Source organism: Brassica napus, chromosome A9, assembly GCF_020379485.1.
Source record: "Brassica napus cultivar Da-Ae chromosome A9, Da-Ae, whole genome shotgun sequence".
Classification (NCBI taxonomy): domain Eukaryota; kingdom Viridiplantae; phylum Streptophyta; class Magnoliopsida; order Brassicales; family Brassicaceae; genus Brassica; species Brassica napus.
Window position 1 is genome coordinate 37,018,146 of NC_063442.1, and position 20,160 is coordinate 37,038,305.

A 20,160-nucleotide genomic window follows, 5' to 3' on the forward strand; every position below is an offset into this window, starting at 1 on the left:
TTAAGTTTTTAATTAAAATTTTACATTCCTAGTATTTGTTAGATGAGAGATCAATAGGGTTAAACAATGTGTTCTAACTTCTAATCACTAAATTCTAAACTAAACCGAAACAATAGTTTCACTTTTCTCGATTTTGCCAATGAAATTGCAAGTTCATTTTATATCTTAGGGAGGTCATTTAGAAATCATTTACGCAAAATTGAATTCCGCTGTCTGTAACCACCAACTAATATTATTTTCCAGTGGCTGCTACCTGTTTAGGTGCATGAAATTAGATTGAAAAAATAAACTGAGAAGAACATATAACAGTAGAAACAAAAATCCAAAAATGAGACCAGACAGGCTGTTACATTTGGGACTTAATGAGATTCTTATAAAATTCCAATGTTACAACTTGATTTTAAGCTCATATCATCGTTCACCAATGATTGTACGCACCATTCAAACCACAGCTAACGTTTCAGTTGCTCATCTCATGCGCACTAGATGTATCACCATTGATTGAGAAAGCAGATGACTCGTATTATCATGGTTTGTGTACCTTAAAGCCAAAGATTCTTGGGACATAACTCTGAGTCGGTTTCTGCGGCTTTAAGTTGCCGTTAGTCATCAAGAACAAGTGAGGGAATGTGGTTCCGAAGTATGCTCCATCAATATCTGCATAAATCATTCAAGAAGGGCAAACGCTAAGAAATATTATAATACTAACATGTCTCACGCTGCAGCATTTATGCAAAACGTTCAAAGCTTAGATTGTTTAAACTGAAGTAAGGATACTGCCTTGGAATTTAGATCGCGGGTAAGATATGTCTTGACATTTTGGGCAGTATATCTTCACGGTACTCGATCTCGGGATGTCGGATTGTCCAACTGGTAGACAAGATTGTCCGCAACAGAAAACTCTCGGGCATCTCCCGAAATCACACTTCTTGTACTTCTCAGTCTACAACAAGAGAAGTCGTTAAGCAAATAATGACATCAAAAACAAACAAAGAAGAGTACACTAACTAACTAACCATTGCAGCCAGTCCTTTAGTAGTCAAAATGTAACGAACGTGAATAAGACCGTACAACATTTCAGCTGCTGATTCCACAAGTTCATTCTGTTCTTCAGTAAACATCTCACCTAACAAGATACGCAAATATTTCAGACCAGAAGTTCCAATCTTTAGTTCAGTTAAAGACAATAACACTTACTGTTAGAAGACTCGACATCTAGAATGAGATCAAGCGCATATTCATAGTAAGGAACTTGACCACTCAACCCACAAAGATTAAAATCATCTTGTATATAATCCTCATCGACTTCACAGAAGAAATCATTCCCTCTCAAATTACAAAACCACGAGATCCACGACGTATCATCATCATCATCACCTTCCGATCCACTCACATCCGAACCTTCTTCACTATCCGTTTCAGACTCCACTACAAAACGATTCAGAACAATGCAATTAAACTAACAAACACAATTTAAAAAGAATTTGAAAATAAGAAAAGAACAAACCATCTGGAAGCTGATGTTTGTCTTTAGAAGTGGAAGTCGAAGACTTCTCTAGTCTCTTGTTGAGTGCGTCGTTGATTCGTTTCCGATCAATTGCTCCGCCGACGATCTCCGATCTCGACGACCCGCCACCTCCTCCACTCCGTTCCTTGTACATAATTCGATTCTCTCGAGAACAAAAAGGACAGAAAAAAAATCGTGACTTCAGATTCTCGCGACTTTCTGAAGATTGATTGGGAGAAAGACGGAGACAACTAGGGTTTTACTTTTAAATAATTTTCGTCACAGAGTGGAGGACAGGACATAGGAGATGTAAAGATCATGGTCTCTTCCTCTCTCACTGTTTTGTCATTTTTCCTTATTAAAAAAAAAATCCGAGTATATCTCTCTTACAATGGGCTTATGGTTTGGGCTTTGTGTAACAGCCGATTTATATTCGTAACTTGGGCTTTGTAACTTTATATTTTCACTGGCTACTTAAAAAAAATTGTCAGTAATAACCGAATTAGTGAATCGCGCGACTCGCGAGTACGTCAGACTTGACCAGATTGGGTTATAGAACCGGTTAGAAGCATAAATAAATTATTAAGTAAGAAATGAGCTGAATTTACTGGCCTAATATTTGACGTGTTAGTACTAGACTACTAGTAATTGAATGTGGCCCACGAGACACCCTAGATCGTACTTATGTGATTGAGCTTTGATTAGATTTTTGATTGATTTGATTATACATCTTTCTTGTCTTATTTAATCAAATTAATTTCTCACAATGCAGATATGAATCCTCATTTTCCATCCAAACGCCGCAACATGCAAATTTGAAGTGAATAACCAAGATTATGCTAATCATATATCATTCTGTGTGATTACATTTCTCAAAATTTGATTACCTAATTCAAACTTTTGAATGACAAAAACAGAAAGAAGATTTCATCAATTATATATATCCTTATTGTTGAAGATTCAGTTGTTCCAGTAATGAAATAAAAGATTTTGTATGTAAAAATTTGTTTTCGTTGGCGTGGGTGTCTATCAGAGATAGAATGCCAACGTTAGATAAGATGGCTATATGGAGTAGGGGACTTGATACAGTATGTGTATTATGTAAAAATGCCTCTGAATCGAGAAGCCATCTGTTCTTCCAGTGTGAATACTCGTCTCAGGTATGGGAGTATGTTACAAAAGGGATATTGTGTAGTTCCTATACTACAGATTGGTCTGGAATCATTGCGATCATTTCAGATGAGAAAAGGGAGAAGATGAGCCGGTTTTGCCTTCGTTATGCGTTTCAGATTGTGCTCTATGCAATTTGGAGAGAGCGTAATAAGGTAATTCATGGGGAGAAGAAGATGCAGTTGTCAGTTATTAAAAGGATGGTTGATAAAGGGATACGCAACAAGATCACGTTGATGAGTAGAAGTGGGGCTAAGGGTATGGAGAGATTAATGCAATACTGGTTTTATACTAGAATGTAAATAGGCTTCAGTTCATATTTGAAAAAGGTAGCTAGTGGTTAATTCTAGTATACAGTATGCACTTGTTGTATAAAGGCTTTTTTGAATAAATTTAACATTCATTCAAAAAAAAAAAAAATTGTTTTCGTTAATTTTGTTTAATCGTTTTATATATTGAGAAAAAAAAATATTTTTTTAATTTATAAAAAAAAAAGAGTAGGTGATTGTCGTTGACGAAGCCCCGAGTTAATAAATACGGGGAGGGGAGGAAGCAAAAGACCGTCACACACGAGTCATTCCGTTACGAAGTTTCTTCCGATAGCGACTGAAGCACACGCGGCAAAATCCTAAACCGGCCGGTTTATACAATTGAAACTATATAATCCCCATTTGTTTATTTATTTCTCTTTAAACCCAGAAAAAAAAGAAACGGCCGAATCTGTCGTAGGATGATAAGCTCAATGGCCGCCTAAACTCCGGCGACGCTCGGTAGATCTATAAACCCGAACAGTTTCGTACATACCATCTCTCTCTTCTTCTCTGAAGTTTCTGAATAGTAAAATCGTTCAAGGTCGATCGGACTCCGATTTGCTCTATTCCGGTGGTAATCACTAATCATATTATCATCGATAACGGATAAAAACTTTGTTGTTCGTTTGCAAATGCGTCAGTGTTGATCAGATTAGGAGAGTTGCATTTTGATTCGATTACCGTATTGTTTGTTTTGATCCCCGTGTATATCTTTTGTTTCTGTATTTGATCGTGACTGTTTGATTGAAGACGAGTAAGGAGAGAGGGAGAGATGGATGATAGAGGAGGCTCGTTCGTGGCGGTGAGGCGGATTTCACAAGGACTAGAACGAGGAAACGTTTACCATTCTTCTTCTACTTCTTCCTCTGGTAACTAACTTTCCATCACTCCCTCGCAGATTCAGCATTCAGATAGTAAAGACAATTATAATTAATTGTAATATATGCAGCTGAGGCTGTCGCTGGATCGGCAGCGTGGTTAGGGCGTGGCCTTTCCTGTGTTTGTGTTCAGGGAAGTCATGGCGACGCCCGTCCTTCCTTTGATCTAACACCTGCTCAGGTTAAACCCATTTTCTTATAAGAAGTTGTCTTCTTGTTAGTGTATTCGAATAGCTTAATAACTATTTTACCCTTTGCAGGAGGAAGGCTTGCAGAGGTTGCAGAGCCGCATGGATGTAGCATATGACAGCTCTATTCCTCACCATCAGGTTCCATTTTCTCTTAAAGGCTTGTGTTTGTAACTGTAAGGACTGTTCTAAATCAGTTTCATGCCGTCAAATAGACGGTGGCATTCTCTAGCTTACCAGCGCTTCAGTAAGTCAAAACTGTAATATTTATTGGTTGCTACTTCATATGCGTGTAGGAAGCTCTGAAGGATCTTTGGAAACTTGCCTTTCCTGAAGAAGAGCTACATGGGATTGTATCTGAGCAGTGGAAGGAAATGGGCTGGCAGGGAAAAGATCCATCAACTGATTTTAGGTGAGCTCACCTTCTCATCTCCTTTTCACTCTCCTCCACTTTACTTGACTGATACTGGATGATTCTGGCAGGGGTGGTGGTTTCATATCTCTTGAAAACTTATTATACTTCGCCAGGAGTTTCCCGGTATGCCTTAATCATGAGCTTCAAAATGATTCTAATAACTGTATTTTTTTCCTTCAGTTCCAGTGACAATGTGCTTGCACATGTTTTTGGTTGCTACCATCACCATGATTAATATGTCTAAGCAACGACATTTAAGTTCTTTTACTCGATTATCGATGCCACTTGTTTGTTTCCTGCAGAAATGCTTCCAGGACCTTCTGCGGAAGCAGGTTGGGGATCGTTCTGTGTGGGAATACCCGTTCGCTGTTGCTGGCATCAATATCACGTTCATGCTTATCCAGATGCTTGGCCTTGAAGCAGGTACATCAACATTACTTATTGCATAAATATTCCGTTTTGAGCATGGTCTTACATGCACTCGTAGTAACTACGAATTGGGCATTTCCTTTAGTGCTTATGTTAAGTACCCTATTTTTAGATATAACTTAGGCTCAGTAACAGTATCTTAGTTGTACATTCTAACGAAATATACCTGTCAATTTACAGTGAAACCACAGAGTATTGTTGGCGAAACATTTTTGAGATTTCTTTCGGGTAATTATAACCAGACAATGCTGATTAAAAATGTCATTGTCTGTCATAAGCTAGATTACTAAGTAGTGTGTATCCTTGGACTTGTGTTGTTGTTTGCAGTGAATGAATCTGCCTTTGACCTTCTTTATTGCATTGCCTTCAAGCTAATGGATCAGCAATGGCTCTCCATGCATGCTTCGTACATGGAATTTAACGTAAGCACTCTCTGTAACCTTTTTCTAATGTCACTAGAGAGTTTTAGATTCGATGGGCATTCGCCAATTTGGCTGGTTTTGATGCTTTGTCTTGGTCTAAACGTAATAAGCTCACTATATGATTAATCGTAAAGGTTGTAATTTGTGTGAATATGTGGATTAAAAAAACACAGACGGTAATGAAATCGACAAGGCGGCAACTGGAGAGAGAGATAATGGTTAAAGACATAACAGGTATTGAAGATATGCCATCATACAGCCTTCTCAGTCAATAGCAAACAGCTTACGAGTTACGAGAGACTACTTTGTAAGTAGAAAGATCAAACATCTCAAGAAGACAAGGTCTCTCTCTCTTACATTGGGTTGTTATTTCTTTGAGATAGAAGTTGAGGTTTCGTTTCGTTATGGGATTAGTTTTTTTCTAACTTGTGGTTCTTTGTATAAACGTTGTTTGGTTAGTTCGTTTTTGGGCTGATATTAATAATAATCACTTGGTTATGATATTTTTTGGGCTAAATATATCAGTATTGAATTTACATGATATCATAATAAATCTAAATGGAATATGATTTTGTGATTTACTCAATAACCATGTAGAACATGATTTATAATGTTCTGACGATGATCAGTTCCAAAATCAAAATAACATGAAGGGAAAATTGTTGTTGAAAGAAAAATGATTTATTACACATAAGATGATGAAAGTAGTAGTGGTTCCAAAGATCCAAGACCAAAAAAATTATTGAGCAGGAAATAAAGCTCTGTCTCCACTCTGTAACTTAGCTCATGATACCGTACATCAGTAACATGGTGATCGCCATCATTCCATAGCTCATCATGACTCCCTTAGACACTGCGTTAATTGGTGGCGATGGAGACGGTGAGGGGGACGTCACTGGAGACGGCGAGGATGGAGAGGATGGCGACTCTGACTTCGGTGTGCCATTGGCTGGTGGAGAAGCAGATGGAGGCGGAGTTTTAGGTTTACGCGGAGAGTGAGGTGCAGGCTTGGGAGGAGTGGAAGACGGTGGAGATTTTGGGGAAGGAGTGGAAGACGGTGGAGTTCGAGGGGAAGGCGGTGGAGATTTTGGGGAAGGAGGTGGTGACGGGGTGGCTGGAGGTGGAACAGCGGCGACGGTAACGGCGAGTTTCATGCCACCTTGGCAGTGACCAGGAGTAGGGCAAATGAAATGCATAGTTCCAACTGTTGTAAGATCGATCTTAGTGTCTCCACCAGAGAAGGTCTGCAATGCTCCGGTACTGTCACAGGCATCAAAGCCAGCTTTATTCACCACAGCCACCGAGTGTGAAGGTCCATATTGGAACTCTAAACAACAAAGAAGTTAAAATTACTTGTGAGCCAAATACTCGGTACGAAGATTTTAACCTGGGCTTTGTTAAATGGAAAAGAAGAGTTTCTTGTGAATCAAGTAATTGATTTTGAGTGTTTGAATGAAAGTTTTAAATACCTAGAGTGTCACCGACCCTGAAAGTCTTTCCAGTAACCCAATCCATGTAATCGACACCACTGTTCCAGAAACCAATATCGCCGACCTGATAAGTCACGGCGAAGACGGCAGGGACTACGGCTAGGAGGAGGAGGAGGAGAGCTCCCGCCGCTGTTGATCCCATTGTGATAAACAATGTAAAGATAGATAAATTGAGAAAGAGATAGAAAGAGAGATGAGTAAGAGTTAGAAAGTGGTGAGGTGAGTTTATATATCGAGAGAGACTATGAGGAGGGCGATGACGTCTACTGAGAGAGAGACTTACAAACGGGAATGTCTGAATTAGTCGTGCTCGGATGATCGATTGCCAACTCAATATAATCAGCTGTGTTTATATTAATTTTTTTATATCTTTATATCTTCACCAAATCTTATTTCTTTACAATTTCATCAGCTGTTTTATATTCATTGTTAACCCAAATGTGAATAGTTGGACATATACCATTTTTGAACTGATATCTATATTAGAACATCTATAGATCAAATGTATTGTACCTTCTGAATCTATAAAAGAAAATAGCTTGTACTTTCTGAATCTATAAAAGAAAATAGTGAAGGATCGAAATGAAACCTGAACAATTTTTTTTAAAAATTGATTAGAATAAAATAATAGCAAGGAGATGGCTACCACGTTCTCTAACTTCCTTTACAATTAATCAAAGATATATAATCTGTTTGTACCGTGTTCGTTGAAAATAATTATTTGTAATTTTTTTTAATAATTTTTGTATGCAAGGGAAATACCTACAAGATCCAAAATATTTAAAAAGAACAATTTGCAAAAGGGTCAATGACTGAACAAGAATCCTGTGAAATAAATTAATTACTACTAGTTTGACTTTCCTAATATAATTAACCACTAATTTTCGAATTACTGTTGTTTTATAATATAAAGGAGTGAAACTAAGATCTGCCAGAGATATGTGAATTGTTGACATATTCGACATTCATGTAGACGTGAGCTGTGTATCTCACCATTCATTTTATGTTTATATATATATGATCAGAAGCATGTAGTTACCAAAACCGTTTTCAAATAGTAGAAAATAAGGAATGTTGACTTAAAAAAAAAACAGGTTATTTTCATGTGTATATAAAAACAGGCTTTGCATGCTTCAGCCTGACCTGTGTACACATGCTTTTTTTTGTGGGAATGATGATGTGCTCAGTAGGGACAAAGAACCATTGTGCTAACACCACTAGAGTGAGAATCAGCTTGGTTTATGGATCATTTCTTGTGCCAACATAACTAGCTATAGTATCAGCGTCTAAGCAAATAGTATTGGTTTTAAACACACTGAGATTAAACATGAGATGTTTACATAGAAGGTTACTTTTTCTGTTTTGTTTGCATCTTCACATACTCTGAACTTGAGGAGTACTTTGTAACTTACTTTATTATTTTTCCTTCCAAAAATGCCCCTTGGTTGGATGGAATGGACTTCGTGGTTAAGAAATAAAGGTTGAAGGAACTAGGTTTCAGTATCTAGTTAAATTGTCTGGTTGCAATTAATGGGTAAGTGCATAAAACAGTGCACCTTATGGCGAGCCGTTAGATTTGGTTATTTTTTAAAGGGATCCGACGGCTATTGTTAAAAGAAGTACATCGCTACTAAAAGCGGTAAAGTGGATTTATAATTAATATGTGTCAGATTTACGGAGCTTTGAGCTTTTAGCACAGCCGATAGATTTTTTTTTTTTGATTTTAAGATTGATCTGATGGTTGGTGTTTAATCCGTGGTTAAGGTAGTTGTGGTCGAATTGTGTGCGGCAGGAAGCAGTTGTGGTCATGAATTTTGATGTAGTGAACAGCATGGTTATGGACGCATAATTGTGGTGGTTAGTGAAATTAGTTGACAGAAGCGTGGACAATGGTGTTGGTATGCCGAAAATTTGTGGTCATGATAGTTGTGGTTTAGTTGTGTTTGGGAGTAAATGTTCAATCGTCTCTTCGAAAACCTGTGGATGTGGGCATGAATTGGATAGTCTTGTGGATGTGGTCGACAATTTGATAGACAATAGTGGTTGTGGTCAGTAAATTGTTATCCACTAAATTACAAATAAAGCTATCTTCTTTGAAACTAGAAACGAACAATCCAAAAGAGAGAGAGAGAGAAATTTTCCATCTTAATTACTTGTAAATGAGTACGAGAAAGACCGAGCAATAAATAATTCTGTTTTTTCAAAGACGTAAGTGTTGACAATGTCTTGATTAAGAGCATCGATTTGAGAATGAAGAGCTTTAATGGTTTCTTCCATCAGCTTCTCAATGCTCGCCACTTGTAGCTTAACCTCCACCTTCTTCCTCTCTGCTTCATAATGGCGGTTTGTTCCTTGAATGCTTTCACCTCTGTGGAATGCTTCACGCTCACGAGCTTCTCCTTGATCTTACTGTCTCTCTTGTCCATGAAGTTTCCAAACAGCCAGTAATAGACCTTGTTGTCAATAGAGAAGGAGAGACAAAAGTGGATTATGGTTTGTAAAAATATTTTCAGATTCTACACTTTGCCGTCAGTTGATGAAAAATTAGTATATAGTTACTTAGAATTGTTTCTCGAAAGAAGAGCAAAGAGTAAAGTAGAAAATTGGATATAAATAAAAAATACTTAATTGATTAAAAATAAATATTTGGTTTGTTTAGTTAAAAGGGCATTTCAGAGAAATCACAACAAAAAAGTACTCCACAAGTTGGAAGTATGTCCAAGTGTAAATAGAGGATGAGAAAGTATGTCATACTGTAATTTTTTCATTAAACATTCGACTTGGCCTCCAAATTTTTAAAACTATTATACATAAGTCATATAATCTCAAAATTTCTCGACTCTTTTAATTAAGATTAATTAAGCTCACAGACAATACACATGTTTAGCATTACGACAATATTGAATTCATAAGTAGAGTAAAGATCGTTATAAGGACCATAAGACAAGAACTCGGTGTCATTTTTTTCCCTTTCCATCGTGTGAATAATCGTAGAACAGTAACAAGGGATATAGACAAGATGATGACATGGGAGAGACACAAGGTAACAAGAAGATTCAGAAAATCAAGATTTTACAAAACCAAATCATGTGGTTTCACTTTCAGACAAGAAGTGAGCATTGTCAGATTCCAACTCAGTTAATAAACAGTCACCACAGAGACAAATCCTACTTAATCGAATGTGAGCGAGTGCAAACCGTTTCAAGAGACTCCACAAACAAACCAGAGAAACTCGTCAAAGCCTGAAACACACCAGGCAACCCCGTCTGCAAATTATTCAAAGTCATAGCTCTCGTCACTTCTACCTCCTTCGAATGCTTCACCATCTCTTCCTCCACTCTCCTCTGACAACCCGCCAGCTCCGTTTTTTTCTCCCTCAACGGGTCTCTAGCATCCAACACGTGCTGGCTATCAGGTCCTGACTCAGGCAAACCGACACCAACCATCGAGTACGACTGGTAATACTTCCTCTCCAAGCTTCTAAGCGACGAAGCCTTCTTCTCCAGCTCCTTTGACGCCGTCTCCGTCCTTTTTTTCACCTTGTGTTCATCACCTTGTTTCGTGGAGATCACATGCACAACGTTGATGAAGCTCTTGATCGCTTCTGATGCGACCGTGTCGGGAACGCGGTCCAGCGCGAGTTTCCACTCCTCGCAGAAGGAGTAAGCGTCTGTTGGATCTTTATTAAGGATGGTTAGTTTGAACCAGGCGTGGACCGAGCGTATGAAGTCGCGCTGGAACTCTATCAGGTGGCTGAAACTTGAGTGCCAAGAAGAGACGGCTGATTCGAGGTCGCGCGTTGCTTGTCTGTGCAGCTCGGAGGTTGATTCTCCTTTGCCTGATCTGTCGATGAGTCCTTTCACTTGCTGCACGATGCTGTTCTGTGTCTCGTGGAACTGATGCATTGCTTTCCACATGTACATAAAGCTGCATCAGGTTTAAAAAATAACACATATATTAATGTCCCCCCTAAGCTGCTGAGACTATTATATTTTTAAAAGATGTATGTTTTAGAATTTTACCAAATTTATTAAATTTTGATAATCAAAACAATATTTTCGTAATTTACTATTTGACATAATTTTAACCAATAAAAATTTCAATAAACATAATTTTAATGTATTTTTTTGAAATAATGTTTTCCTAAAAAGTAGACTTACCCATGACAGAGTTCAACGAGTTGAGGAACAAGGTCAGTGTCACGGAGACGGATAATGGCAGTAGATGTGGTTGTTACAGCTTCAGATGTAACAATTATAAGTGACTGTAACCTATTTATAGAAGCCTTAGTCTTGTCTAGTTTAGCTGCATCCTCTCCTTTATACTCTTGGCTTTGAAGTTGTGATAACTTCTTCTCATGCTCAATCTTCACACCTTCTCTAGCCTGAAAAGGAAAGATTCATCAGATTACTACTAACAGCCAATTGGTAAAAAATTCATTTAAAGCACAGACCTTGATTTCTTCGTAGAGCTTCTTCTCCCACGCCAAAAGACGGTCGAGAGTGGAACAAAGGCTCTTGAGACTGTTTGGTTGATCCAATGCTGTTGTGTCTAGCCTGTACTTGACTGCCAATGGGGGCTTAGAGGTCCATGTCGAGCTCAGGTTGCTTAGTATGCTACTCGAATGAATCACAGTTTCTACATAAACAAAAACCAAATCAACTTTGTTAAACTCAAAGCATGGATAGTTTCCAAGTCATCAAGAATATATTAAAATAATTTTAGAAAATATATTAGTTTCACTTCTTTTTTTTTTTTTTTTGATCAAATATATTAGTTTCACTTATAAACGATTTGCCACTGTCTAGACCGAATTTTAACACATTGGTTCCAAGTAATAAAACAAATCTTAACTCACTTTTCAACTGTCTGAAACTTCCATCAAGCTGAGCTCTTCCGAGCTCAAGCATCTGAGACACTTGGTCCCCAGCAGCAGCAGCCTTATCGAAATACTCCTTGATGGCATCAGCGATCTCTTTCAAATCTCTATGCCTAACCGCGACATCTCCTCCTCCGCCTCTATAGCTACCTGAAAACGTCGTCGCATCATCTGCTTTATCGTCAGCATATTCTCGCGGCATTGGTGAAGCCTGCTGGTTGTGCCGTTTACTAGCTCTCACCTTAGTTCCGACCTCTGAAACAGACTCCATATTGTCATCTTCCTCTTCCTCCGAGGAGGAGCTAGTAGTGCTGTAATGATCTTGAACGTCCCATGAGCCACACTGTACTTCCTCTCTCTCCGTCTCTTCTTCATCCACCACACTGTTCTTCTTCATCTTACTTGCATGCTCTGTTTCTCTCTGTTTCAGCATCTCTTCTTGAGCCTTCTTATCGAAGAACTCTGAATCTGGAGGAGAAGGAGGGTAGAAGTTCTCCCAGTTCCATACGGAGGAGGCGTGGGAAGGAGTAGCTGAGTAAGTTGAGTTCTGATAAGCTCTCGGATAAAAATTGGATCTTTCACTCACCGGAGAAGACGAAGGGCTTGAGTCAGAGAGGATATGAGGCAGCTTAGGTCTCTGTTGATGTTGTTGCTGTCTCCTTCGTCGACTAGAAGAGGCGGAGATGACTGGAGGCTGAGGAGGAGGAGGAGGTGGAGGGATAGAGTTGGTCGGAGATGGTTGAGAAGGTGGAGGATGATGGAGAAAGACAGCTGGAGTTTGGTATGAGACAGAGAGAGGCTCGCCGGCGGCGAATGAGGAAAGAGCAGATCCAGTGAGGCGAAGTGACCGGCAGTAATCGGCTTGAGCGGCGGCGAGACTGTGGCGAGCGTAGACGGCTTCTTTCATCAGACGGCGGCGAGTCTTGTAACGGCGAACTGTATCTTCGCCGTCGAGTTTCGAGGCCGTACATCCCATCTCTCTGTCTCCTTAGGTTGGTTGGTAGCAGAGAGAGTGAGTATGCTCTAGTGTCAGGTAAAGAGCAACAACATTTCCAAAACATAAACCCTAATCTACAAAAGCTGTCTTTTTACCAAATTATATTTATTTATTTTTTGTTTTTGTTTTTACAAAATTTATTCTTCCGCTTTTTCAAAAACAACTTTCCCTCCCTCCACTCCCCTCTCCTTTTATCGTTATCTGTACGAGCCAACCGATCGGTGACCAACGAAACCAACATTCTTGGTTGGCTGGCCCAACCCGGTTAAACAAACCGAGATCGGTTTAGTTAAGAAAACTGAGATCAAAGTGAAGATTAAATAATGATAGTATCATCACTCTTTTTCAGAATCAGACAGATGATAATTTATTTCATAAATCGTTCTATCATCTTTATTCGTTTGCTCTCTAATGGATAGACTCTTGAATGGCTTTAATGAAATATATGCTCCATGCTCCTCCTTTGTTTTTTTTTTTAGTAAGCTCTAGTTAGATAAACTTATATTTTAATTTTTGTAAATAGCATATGATTATATTAGCCGTGTGCATTTACAAAAAGATAAATGTTTCTACTTAGATGATTTCATGCTGTTTTTTTTTCGTAAATGATGTCATTCATATAACATCCATTTCTTCGAGTAACATATGCTATCTCTACATACCGTAACAGTAATGTACGGTTTGATTCCTGTATCAATTATTTTAAATGGCTAAAGAAGTTTCCTCGGTTAACAGAGACCAGTTCACGAGAGTGGCAAAAAACAATCATACTCGGGTCGTTCAGCTAGTGCGGGTTCAGACTAGAATCTATAGCTTCTAAAACAAGAAATATAGAAGACCATGTAAGGCTTTATTTTGCTAAACTTTCTCGATATGAAGATTTCACTTTGAGATTATTGATGCTTATGGACACTTCTTGACTGATTTGCATGATGTCACACTCTAACAAGTTGGTTCAACAAATATTCGCCCTTATTCTAATAACACCGCCATGTATCTTGCTCTCGTGCCCTAAGAAGAATAAAAGAAAGATAAGATATGAAATTTTTCGAAAGGACGTCCGGCTAAGTTGTTCTTGTCCACTAAATGATTCTCTTGTCTTCTGAAGATTTATATTGTCAAAAATGCTTATATATATATTTTTAATTATTCATTTTGAGTTAACGGAGGATGTTAAGCTCTTAAAGATCTCGGAATATCCTGATTTGCGTGGAAAAATAATCCCAACATCATGGATCACCACTATCTTGCATTCTTTATTATGGAGCTTTCATTTTGATAACTTTTTTCTGACACGTTCTACGAATAGGACCCTTTTTGTACTAAATATTGCGATTAAGCAACTTCGATCGAATTATTTGACGCGTGTGCCAATTGTTTTTTTGGTCCCTCTAACCATTTCAATAGGCAAAACAAAGGTCAATGCTTTGCTTGGCTCGACCTTAGACCATCAAAAGTAACATCTTAGTCGGATTCTTTGACTTTTGAGAATTTTTCTTCTCTTAATTGCTAGGAGCACGAGTTACTTACCATCTAGGGTTAATGTAAAGAAAATAAACCTAAAGAATATTAGGTTTAGGTTAGATTTTTTACTACCCTAATGCCGGTAAATACTGAGAGGTTACGAGTCTGCACATCCATTCTACGTCTTCAGAATGTATATTGGTACATGAATATTCGTTTTTTTCTCTTCTTTTAAATTAATTTATGGTAAATATATGTTGGCAAGCTAAATAGCATTAAAATAAAGTTTATTAGTGTTTTGAAGGAGTCAACTTTGTTCATCATTGGGTTGTTAATCGGGCCGGCAAATCTTTGAACATGTTATTATATAAACCTCTCTCTGTCTTCTCAATTTGTTGCATGCCTGCATTACACATCTGCCCTTGGTTCTATAAGCTTAATCATGTTTCCTTTGTGAAAGGTCAAGCATTGAAGGGCTAACGGTTGATCTTGGTGAAGGTTTTTCCTGTTCCAGGTATGTATTTATTATGCATTAATGCTTGTATTTGATTCACGTATGCATGAATTGATAAAGTAGTTATTCTTTAGCCGATTATGTACAAGAGTTATCTTTCTTTGTTTAATTAAACAAAGGCGGGCTTTTAATTTCTTCAGACACAAGGAATACGTTTTAGTCTCTTATTGATGAATAAAATAACTTGCCATTGCAGATTTTACATAACTGAGTTTTAGTAACTTCCTGCTCAAGCAAAAAGGAAGTTCGAAATGGCCGGCGTAGACTCTCTCAAGGCTATTAACACGGAGAGCATTGATCTGGTGAGTAGTTTTGCTTCTGGTAGATTTTAAAGTTATCAGGAAAATGATGATCGATGAAAATGAAATTTTCTCATATGGATCGTTGCCTTGCAGGAGAATGTTCCCGTTGAAGAGGTTTTTCAACATCTCAAGTGCACGAAAGAAGGGTTGACCTCTACTGAAGTGCAAGAGCGTCTTACCTTGTTTGGTTACAACAAACTTGAGGAGAAAAAGGAGAGTAAGATACTCAAGTTCTTGGGGTTCATGTGGAATCCACTTTCATGGGTTATGGAAGCTGCAGCCATCATGGCCATTGCTCTTGCACATGGAGGAGTACATTTTTTCTTCCCTCTCATCATTCCTGTCTTTAAGATTCTGATAAAACATAATTAATTTTGTTTGAAATTTTCAGGGCAAGCCACCGGATTATCACGACTTCGTGGGTATTGTGGTCTTACTTTTGATCAATTCAACAATCAGTTTTGTAGAAGAAAACAATGCCGGAAACGCAGCTGCTGCTCTCATGGCTCAGCTAGCCCCTAAAGCCAAGGTACACTGTCTTTTTTTGTTGCTTTCATTTGATGGTAGTAGCTTATCTTATTTGTTTTAGGCCATCCGTGATGGGAAATGGAATGAGATAGATGCAGCTGAGTTGGTTCCAGGAGATATAGTTGCTATCAAACTCGGAGATATCATTCCTGCTGATGCTCGTCTACTTGAAGGAGACCCTTTAAAGATTGATCAGGCAAGTTCGGATTCTTGATCATGTCGTTAGCTTTGCTTTCTTTGGACTAATCATGGAACATGTTTTCTCTTTTCTCCAGTCAGCTCTTACCGGGGAATCTCTTCCAGTAACCAAAAACCCCGGTTCTTCAGTGTACTCTGGTTCAACTTGCAAGCAAGGTGAAATCGAAGCGGTTGTTATAGCTACTGGTGTCCACACTTTCTTTGGAAAGGCTGCTCATCTTGTGGACAGTACTACCCATGTTGGTCACTTCCAGAAGGTAGGTGTTTCTTCAAACATTCATTTTGAAGAAAAACTACAAAACTTTCCATTTTGAGAGTTTAGTGACTAATATAGAATCTTTGTATTTTGGCGTCCAGGTTTTGTCAGCAATAGGAAACTTCTGTATCTGCTCCATTGCGGTAGGAATGGCTATTGAAATCGTTGTTATATACGGTCTACAACAGAGAGGGTACCGTGTTGGTATCGATAATCTTCTTGTCTTGTTGATTGGTGGAATCCCCATTGCTATGCCTACTGTTCTCTCTGTTACAATGGCTATTGGTGCCCATCGCCTTGCTCAACAGGTCAATACAAATCTTAAGACACAAGTCAAATAATTTTTATGTTTTTGTCTAATGACCTTACTTGTAATATCCATTTTCAGGGTGCCATAACAAAGAGAATGACAGCCATTGAAGAAATGGCTGGAATGGATGTTCTTTGCAGTGATAAAACTGGTACTCTCACGCTTAACAAGCTCTCCGTGGATAAGAATCTCATCGAGGTTTGCATGTTTTCACCAGTCTACTTACTCTGTTGATACTGATCTTCATGGCCGGTTCTAGGAACATCTAGGGAAACATTAGTCTTGGCCCCCAAGTTTTAAAAACTATTATACATGGTTGCATAATTTTTCAAATTGTTTTTTATTAAGATTAATCTAAAAATGTTTATATCCCTCTAAATTTTAGATCCGGCCTTGCTGATCCTGTTGTAACAATAGCAATTTAATCCATCTATTATGTTGCAGATTTTCAAGAAAGGCATTGACAAAGATATGGCTGTGCTTATGGCTGCAAGAGCTGCACGTTTAGAGAACCAAGATGCTATTGATACTGCTATTGTTTCCATGTTGTCAGACCCTAAAGAGGTATGGATTAAAGACTCATCTTCCACTAAACTAGATTCAACATTATCATGCATTTTAATCTGTGATGATGTATTGATCTAATACTTTGTTTTCAGGCACGTGCAGGAATCAAAGAACTCCATTTTCTCCCATTCAGTCCAGCTAATAGAAGAACTGCCCTAACCTACCTTGATGGAGAAGGCAAGATGCACAGAGTGAGCAAAGGAGCACCTGAGGAGGTACAAAACTTTTACTTCAGCCAAGAACTCTCCCATTTTTTCATGAGATATCGTTCTAAGAAAAGTTTCATTCTCTCTAGATTTTGGATATGGCACACAACAAACTACAAATCAAGGAGAAAGTACATTCTACAATCGACAAATTCGCAGAACGTGGCCTAAGGTCCCTTGGATTGGCATATCAGGTGAGACATACCTAACTTGTTTTACAAGTAAACTTGTTTTTTAATAGGACATCGATCTCCTCTAAATATGTTGTCACATTTCAATAAATAGGAAGTACCAGATGGTGATGTTAAAGGTGAAGGTGGTCCATGGGAATTTGTAGCTCTTCTTCCTTTGTTCGATCCTCCTCGTCATGACAGTGCACAAACTATTGAGAGAGCACTTCATCTGGGAGTCAGTGTTAAAATGATCACAGGTACAAAGTCCTTTCGTTACCTCATACACGATTATGGATTCAATGTGTACTCATATAAAGTGTCATAACACCACAGGTGACCAGCTTGCCATTGCAAAAGAAACAGGAAGAAGGCTTGGAATGGGAACAAACATGTACCCATCTTCATCTCTTCTCTCAGCTAACCACACTGAAACAGTTTCCATCGATGAACTTATCGAGAAGGCAGATGGTTTTGCAGGAGTCTTTCCTGGTAAGCTACACTACATTTGTAACTATGATCTTCCAGACATGTTTATGTCTGACAATCAACTTCGATTTTTTATAGAGCATAAGTATGAGATTGTGATGAGATTACAATCTAGAAAACATATATGTGGTATGACCGGTGATGGAGTGAATGATGCACCTGCATTGAAGAAAGCTGATATTGGAATTGCTGTGGATGATGCCACTGATGCTGCTCGTAGTGCTTCTGATATTGTCTTGACAGAGCCTGGTCTTAGTGTTATTATCAGTGCTGTCTTGACTAGCCGTGCCATTTTCCAGAGAATGAAAAATTACACGGTAAATGTTTCAGCCTCATTGACTTATAACCTAATAACGTTTCAAAATGAATGTCTTAGTTGATTTTTTTCCCTTCATTCTGCAGATATATGCTGTTTCTATCACTATACGTATTGTGGTAAGTTTCTACATAAGATTTCAGAAATAATTAAGTCTTATTTTTCATCTGATAACACATTTTATCTATGCAATTGTGTTACAGATGGGTTTCATGCTTCTATGTGTGTTCTGGGAGTTTGACTTTCCTCCATTCATGGTTCTTGTTATTGCAATCCTTAATGATGGTTAGTTGGTTTTAAGCTTTCCAATGATTCACCTTAAGGTTGTTGTCTGATAATTTTACTCTCTTGTTAAAAAAGGTACTATAATGACCATATCAAAGGACAGAGTCAAACCTTCTCCAACTCCAGATTGTTGGAAACTCAAGGAGATTTTTGCAACTGGTGTTGTTCTTGGAGCTTACTTGGCTATCATGACCGTTGTGTTTTTCTGGGCATCTTATGAAACTAACTTCTTCCCTGTAAGCTTATATACATTAATCACTTTTCTTGGTTGTACATTATATAATAACATCTTCTTTTTTCCTTTTTGTTCTAGAACATTTTTGGTGTGAGGAATTTCAACCAGCACCATTTTGACATGAAAAACAAGGAAGTGGCTGCACATTTGAATGAACAGATGGCTTCTGCTGTGTACCTTCAAGTCAGCACAATCAGCCAAGCGTTGATCTTCGTGACACGTTCAAGAAGCTGGTCGTTTGTTGAACGTCCTGGTTTCCTTCTTGTCATTGCTTTCCTCATTGCTCAGCTGGTAAAAAGAGTTCTTCCTCATCTTTCGCATTGCCTTTAGTTCTCTTTAATGGAATGCAACTATGTGTACATTTTTAAAAGGTTGCATCGGCGATATCAGCAATGGCAACATGGCCTTTTGCTGGAATCAGAAGCATTGGATGGGGTTGGACTGGAGTTATCTGGATATTCAACATAGTAACGTACATGTTACTTGATCCTATCAAGTTCTTAGTCCGTTATGCTCTAAGTGGCAAATCATGGAACCGAATGGTCGAGCAAAGGGTATGTATATATCTCTCTCATTTTGACATTTGGTACCTCACAGTTACATAATGGGTTAACAAGAAGTGTGGTTTTGTTGTCAGACTGCACTCACTGGCAAGAAGAACTTTGGTAAAGACGAACGTATGGCTGCATGGGCCACGGAGACGCGTACACAGCACGGTTTAGAGACAGGTCAAAAGCCAATGTATGAGAGAAATGGTGCAACGGAGCTTAACAGTTTGGCTGATGAAGCTAAGAGACGTGCAGAACTTGCAAGGTTAGATTCTTTTTTTTAATTGTTTGATAACTGTTTCTAAGAGATTGTTAGTCTCTGTGGTGTTTGACTTTTTTTCTCTCTTGCAGAATGAGAGAGCTTCAGACATTGAAAGGGAAAGTTGAATCAGCTGCAAAGCTGAAAGGCCTTGATCTTGAAGATGCTAACAACAACAGCTACACAATCTGAGAGTCTCTTTAATTAATCTCTGCTTAAATTCATTTTCTATGTTTTATCTTCTTCTTATATGTGTATTTACTGCTATTCTTCTTGATATTGACATTCATTTGATGGAAGATATGTCCAGTGTTGTTGTTATCTTTCTTTGATGCTTGCAATTTTGTTACTCTTATTTGATGGGAAAGAAATCACACTTGACTTGATTTTCTTTGGCTCCTGATATAGAATACCGAATACACATTAAAAGTTAGCTCTTTAAATGATCTAGCATCGACAAGAAGGGACGAGTTAACACGTAGTGCTTAAGACAATTAATACAGGTCTCTTATAAAGGGTCTTCTAACAAATATAAGAGACGTCTCTTATATCTCTTATTTAAGAAGCGTCTCTTAATTTTTTAGTTAAGCTAAGAACGTTTATTATATTCGCTAAAAGACCATCGCTAAGAGACCTGCATGATCTTGAGCCAGTTCCATTGACGTGGATCACACATTCTCTTAGATAGATTTGAAAATGTTGTTAGAAAAAAAAAATATGGTAGGTTTACATACCTTGATGTGCTGTTCACCTTTCTCAAAACATACACATACGTTGTAGATAAATATTGCATCTTTTAAAAAATTACTAATCATGTGATTTTGACG

The 20,160-nt window shown here is 38.2% G+C and overlaps 5 protein-coding genes across 8 annotated transcripts; 2 read left to right on the plus strand and 3 right to left on the minus strand.

Annotated features, from left to right (window-relative positions):
- Positions 1-271: 271 nt before the first annotated feature.
- On the minus strand, positions 272-1,856 carry LOC106415652 (casein kinase II subunit beta-3). The gene is made up of 5 exons (XM_013856407.3): positions 1,508-1,856; positions 1,198-1,428; positions 1,017-1,126; positions 781-943; positions 272-657 (listed from the first exon to the last, which is right to left on the minus strand). The coding sequence occupies exons 1-5, from the start codon at positions 1,659-1,661 to the stop codon at positions 527-529; spliced, it is 789 nt and encodes a 262-aa protein (XP_013711861.2). The 5' UTR covers positions 1,662-1,856; the 3' UTR covers positions 272-526.
- Positions 1,857-3,240: 1,384 nt separating this feature from the next.
- LOC106413924 (ELMO domain-containing protein C) lies at positions 3,241-5,823 on the plus strand. Of its 4 annotated transcripts, none has more exons than XM_013854655.3 (10): positions 3,241-3,447; positions 3,739-3,857; positions 3,938-4,047; positions 4,127-4,195; positions 4,351-4,466; positions 4,538-4,592; positions 4,772-4,892; positions 5,079-5,126; positions 5,226-5,320; positions 5,494-5,823. In XM_013854655.3, the coding sequence occupies exons 2-10, from the start codon at positions 3,761-3,763 to the stop codon at positions 5,593-5,595; spliced, it is 813 nt and encodes a 270-aa protein (XP_013710109.1). In that variant the 5' UTR covers positions 3,241-3,447; positions 3,739-3,760; the 3' UTR covers positions 5,596-5,823. The 4 variants fall into 4 exon arrangements, with proteins under 4 accessions (XP_013710109.1, XP_022552044.1, XP_013710107.1 ...); XM_013854653.3 differs by having other exon boundaries at positions 3,247-3,562; XM_013854654.3 differs by having other exon boundaries at positions 3,256-3,468.
- A 46-nt stretch (positions 5,824-5,869) lies between these two features.
- LOC106414525 (uclacyanin-3-like) lies at positions 5,870-7,255 on the minus strand. The gene is made up of 2 exons (XM_013855165.3): positions 6,790-7,255; positions 5,870-6,647 (listed from the first exon to the last, which is right to left on the minus strand). Exons 1-2 carry the CDS (start codon positions 6,950-6,952, stop codon positions 6,100-6,102), a joined length of 711 nt encoding a protein of 236 aa, XP_013710619.1. The 5' UTR covers positions 6,953-7,255; the 3' UTR covers positions 5,870-6,099.
- A 2,548-nt stretch (positions 7,256-9,803) lies between these two features.
- Positions 9,804-12,757, minus strand: LOC106411632 (nitrate regulatory gene2 protein). The gene is made up of 4 exons (XM_022691244.2): positions 11,669-12,757; positions 11,264-11,448; positions 10,971-11,194; positions 9,804-10,737 (listed from the first exon to the last, which is right to left on the minus strand). Exons 1-4 carry the CDS (start codon positions 12,663-12,665, stop codon positions 9,978-9,980), a joined length of 2,166 nt encoding a protein of 721 aa, XP_022546965.2. The 5' UTR covers positions 12,666-12,757; the 3' UTR covers positions 9,804-9,977.
- Positions 12,758-14,536: 1,779 nt separating this feature from the next.
- On the plus strand, positions 14,537-19,723 carry LOC106414428 (ATPase 7, plasma membrane-type). The gene is made up of 21 exons (XM_022691840.2): positions 14,537-14,664; positions 14,861-14,966; positions 15,060-15,278; positions 15,358-15,495; positions 15,556-15,690; positions 15,770-15,949; positions 16,050-16,256; positions 16,337-16,456; positions 16,703-16,822; positions 16,918-17,040; positions 17,121-17,225; positions 17,317-17,461; positions 17,538-17,693; positions 17,769-18,007; positions 18,093-18,125; positions 18,210-18,291; positions 18,367-18,527; positions 18,605-18,817; positions 18,898-19,080; positions 19,164-19,339; positions 19,426-19,723. Exons 2-21 carry the CDS (start codon positions 14,916-14,918, stop codon positions 19,523-19,525), a joined length of 2,886 nt encoding a protein of 961 aa, XP_022547561.2. The 5' UTR covers positions 14,537-14,664; positions 14,861-14,915; the 3' UTR covers positions 19,526-19,723.
- The last annotated feature ends 437 nt before the right edge of the window (positions 19,724-20,160 follow it).

Excerpts from the sequence above, each read along its gene's own strand:
- LOC106415652 (XM_013856407.3), bottom strand. The coding sequence starts at position 1,661 with ATGTACAAGGAACGGAGTGGAGGAGGTGGCGGGTCGTCGAGATCGGAG. Across the intron at positions 1,429-1,507 it reads CAAACATCAGCTTCCAGATG|TGGAGTCTGAAACGGATAGT; the intron begins GTTTGTTCTTTT and ends ATCGTTTTGTAG. Across the intron at positions 658-780 it reads CCCGCGATCTAAATTCCAAG|ATATTGATGGAGCATACTTC; the intron begins GCAGTATCCTTA and ends TGATTTATGCAG.
- LOC106411632 (XM_022691244.2), bottom strand. The coding sequence starts at position 12,665 with ATGGGATGTACGGCCTCGAAACTCGACGGCGAAGATACAGTTCGCCGT. Across the intron at positions 11,195-11,263 it reads AGCTCTACGAAGAAATCAAG|GCTAGAGAAGGTGTGAAGAT; the intron begins GTCTGTGCTTTA and ends TTTCCTTTTCAG. Across the intron at positions 10,738-10,970 it reads CTCGTTGAACTCTGTCATGG|CTTTATGTACATGTGGAAAG; the intron begins GTAAGTCTACTT and ends AACCTGATGCAG.
- LOC106413924 (XM_013854655.3), top strand. The coding sequence starts at position 3,761 with ATGGATGATAGAGGAGGCTCGTTCGTGGCGGTGAGGCGGATTTCACAA. Across the intron at positions 4,893-5,078 it reads GATGCTTGGCCTTGAAGCAG|TGAAACCACAGAGTATTGTT; the intron begins GTACATCAACAT and ends GTCAATTTACAG. Across the intron at positions 5,127-5,225 it reads ATTTTTGAGATTTCTTTCGG|TGAATGAATCTGCCTTTGAC; the intron begins GTAATTATAACC and ends TGTTGTTTGCAG.
- LOC106414428 (XM_022691840.2), top strand. The coding sequence starts at position 14,916 with ATGGCCGGCGTAGACTCTCTCAAGGCTATTAACACGGAGAGCATTGAT. Across the intron at positions 15,496-15,555 it reads AGCTAGCCCCTAAAGCCAAG|GCCATCCGTGATGGGAAATG; the intron begins GTACACTGTCTT and ends TATTTGTTTTAG. Across the intron at positions 19,340-19,425 it reads AGACGTGCAGAACTTGCAAG|AATGAGAGAGCTTCAGACAT; the intron begins GTTAGATTCTTT and ends TCTCTCTTGCAG.
- LOC106414525 (XM_013855165.3), bottom strand. The coding sequence starts at position 6,952 with ATGGGATCAACAGCGGCGGGAGCTCTCCTCCTCCTCCTCCTAGCCGTA. Across the intron at positions 6,648-6,789 it reads CAGGGTCGGTGACACTCTAG|AGTTCCAATATGGACCTTCA; the intron begins GTATTTAAAACT and ends TTTGTTGTTTAG.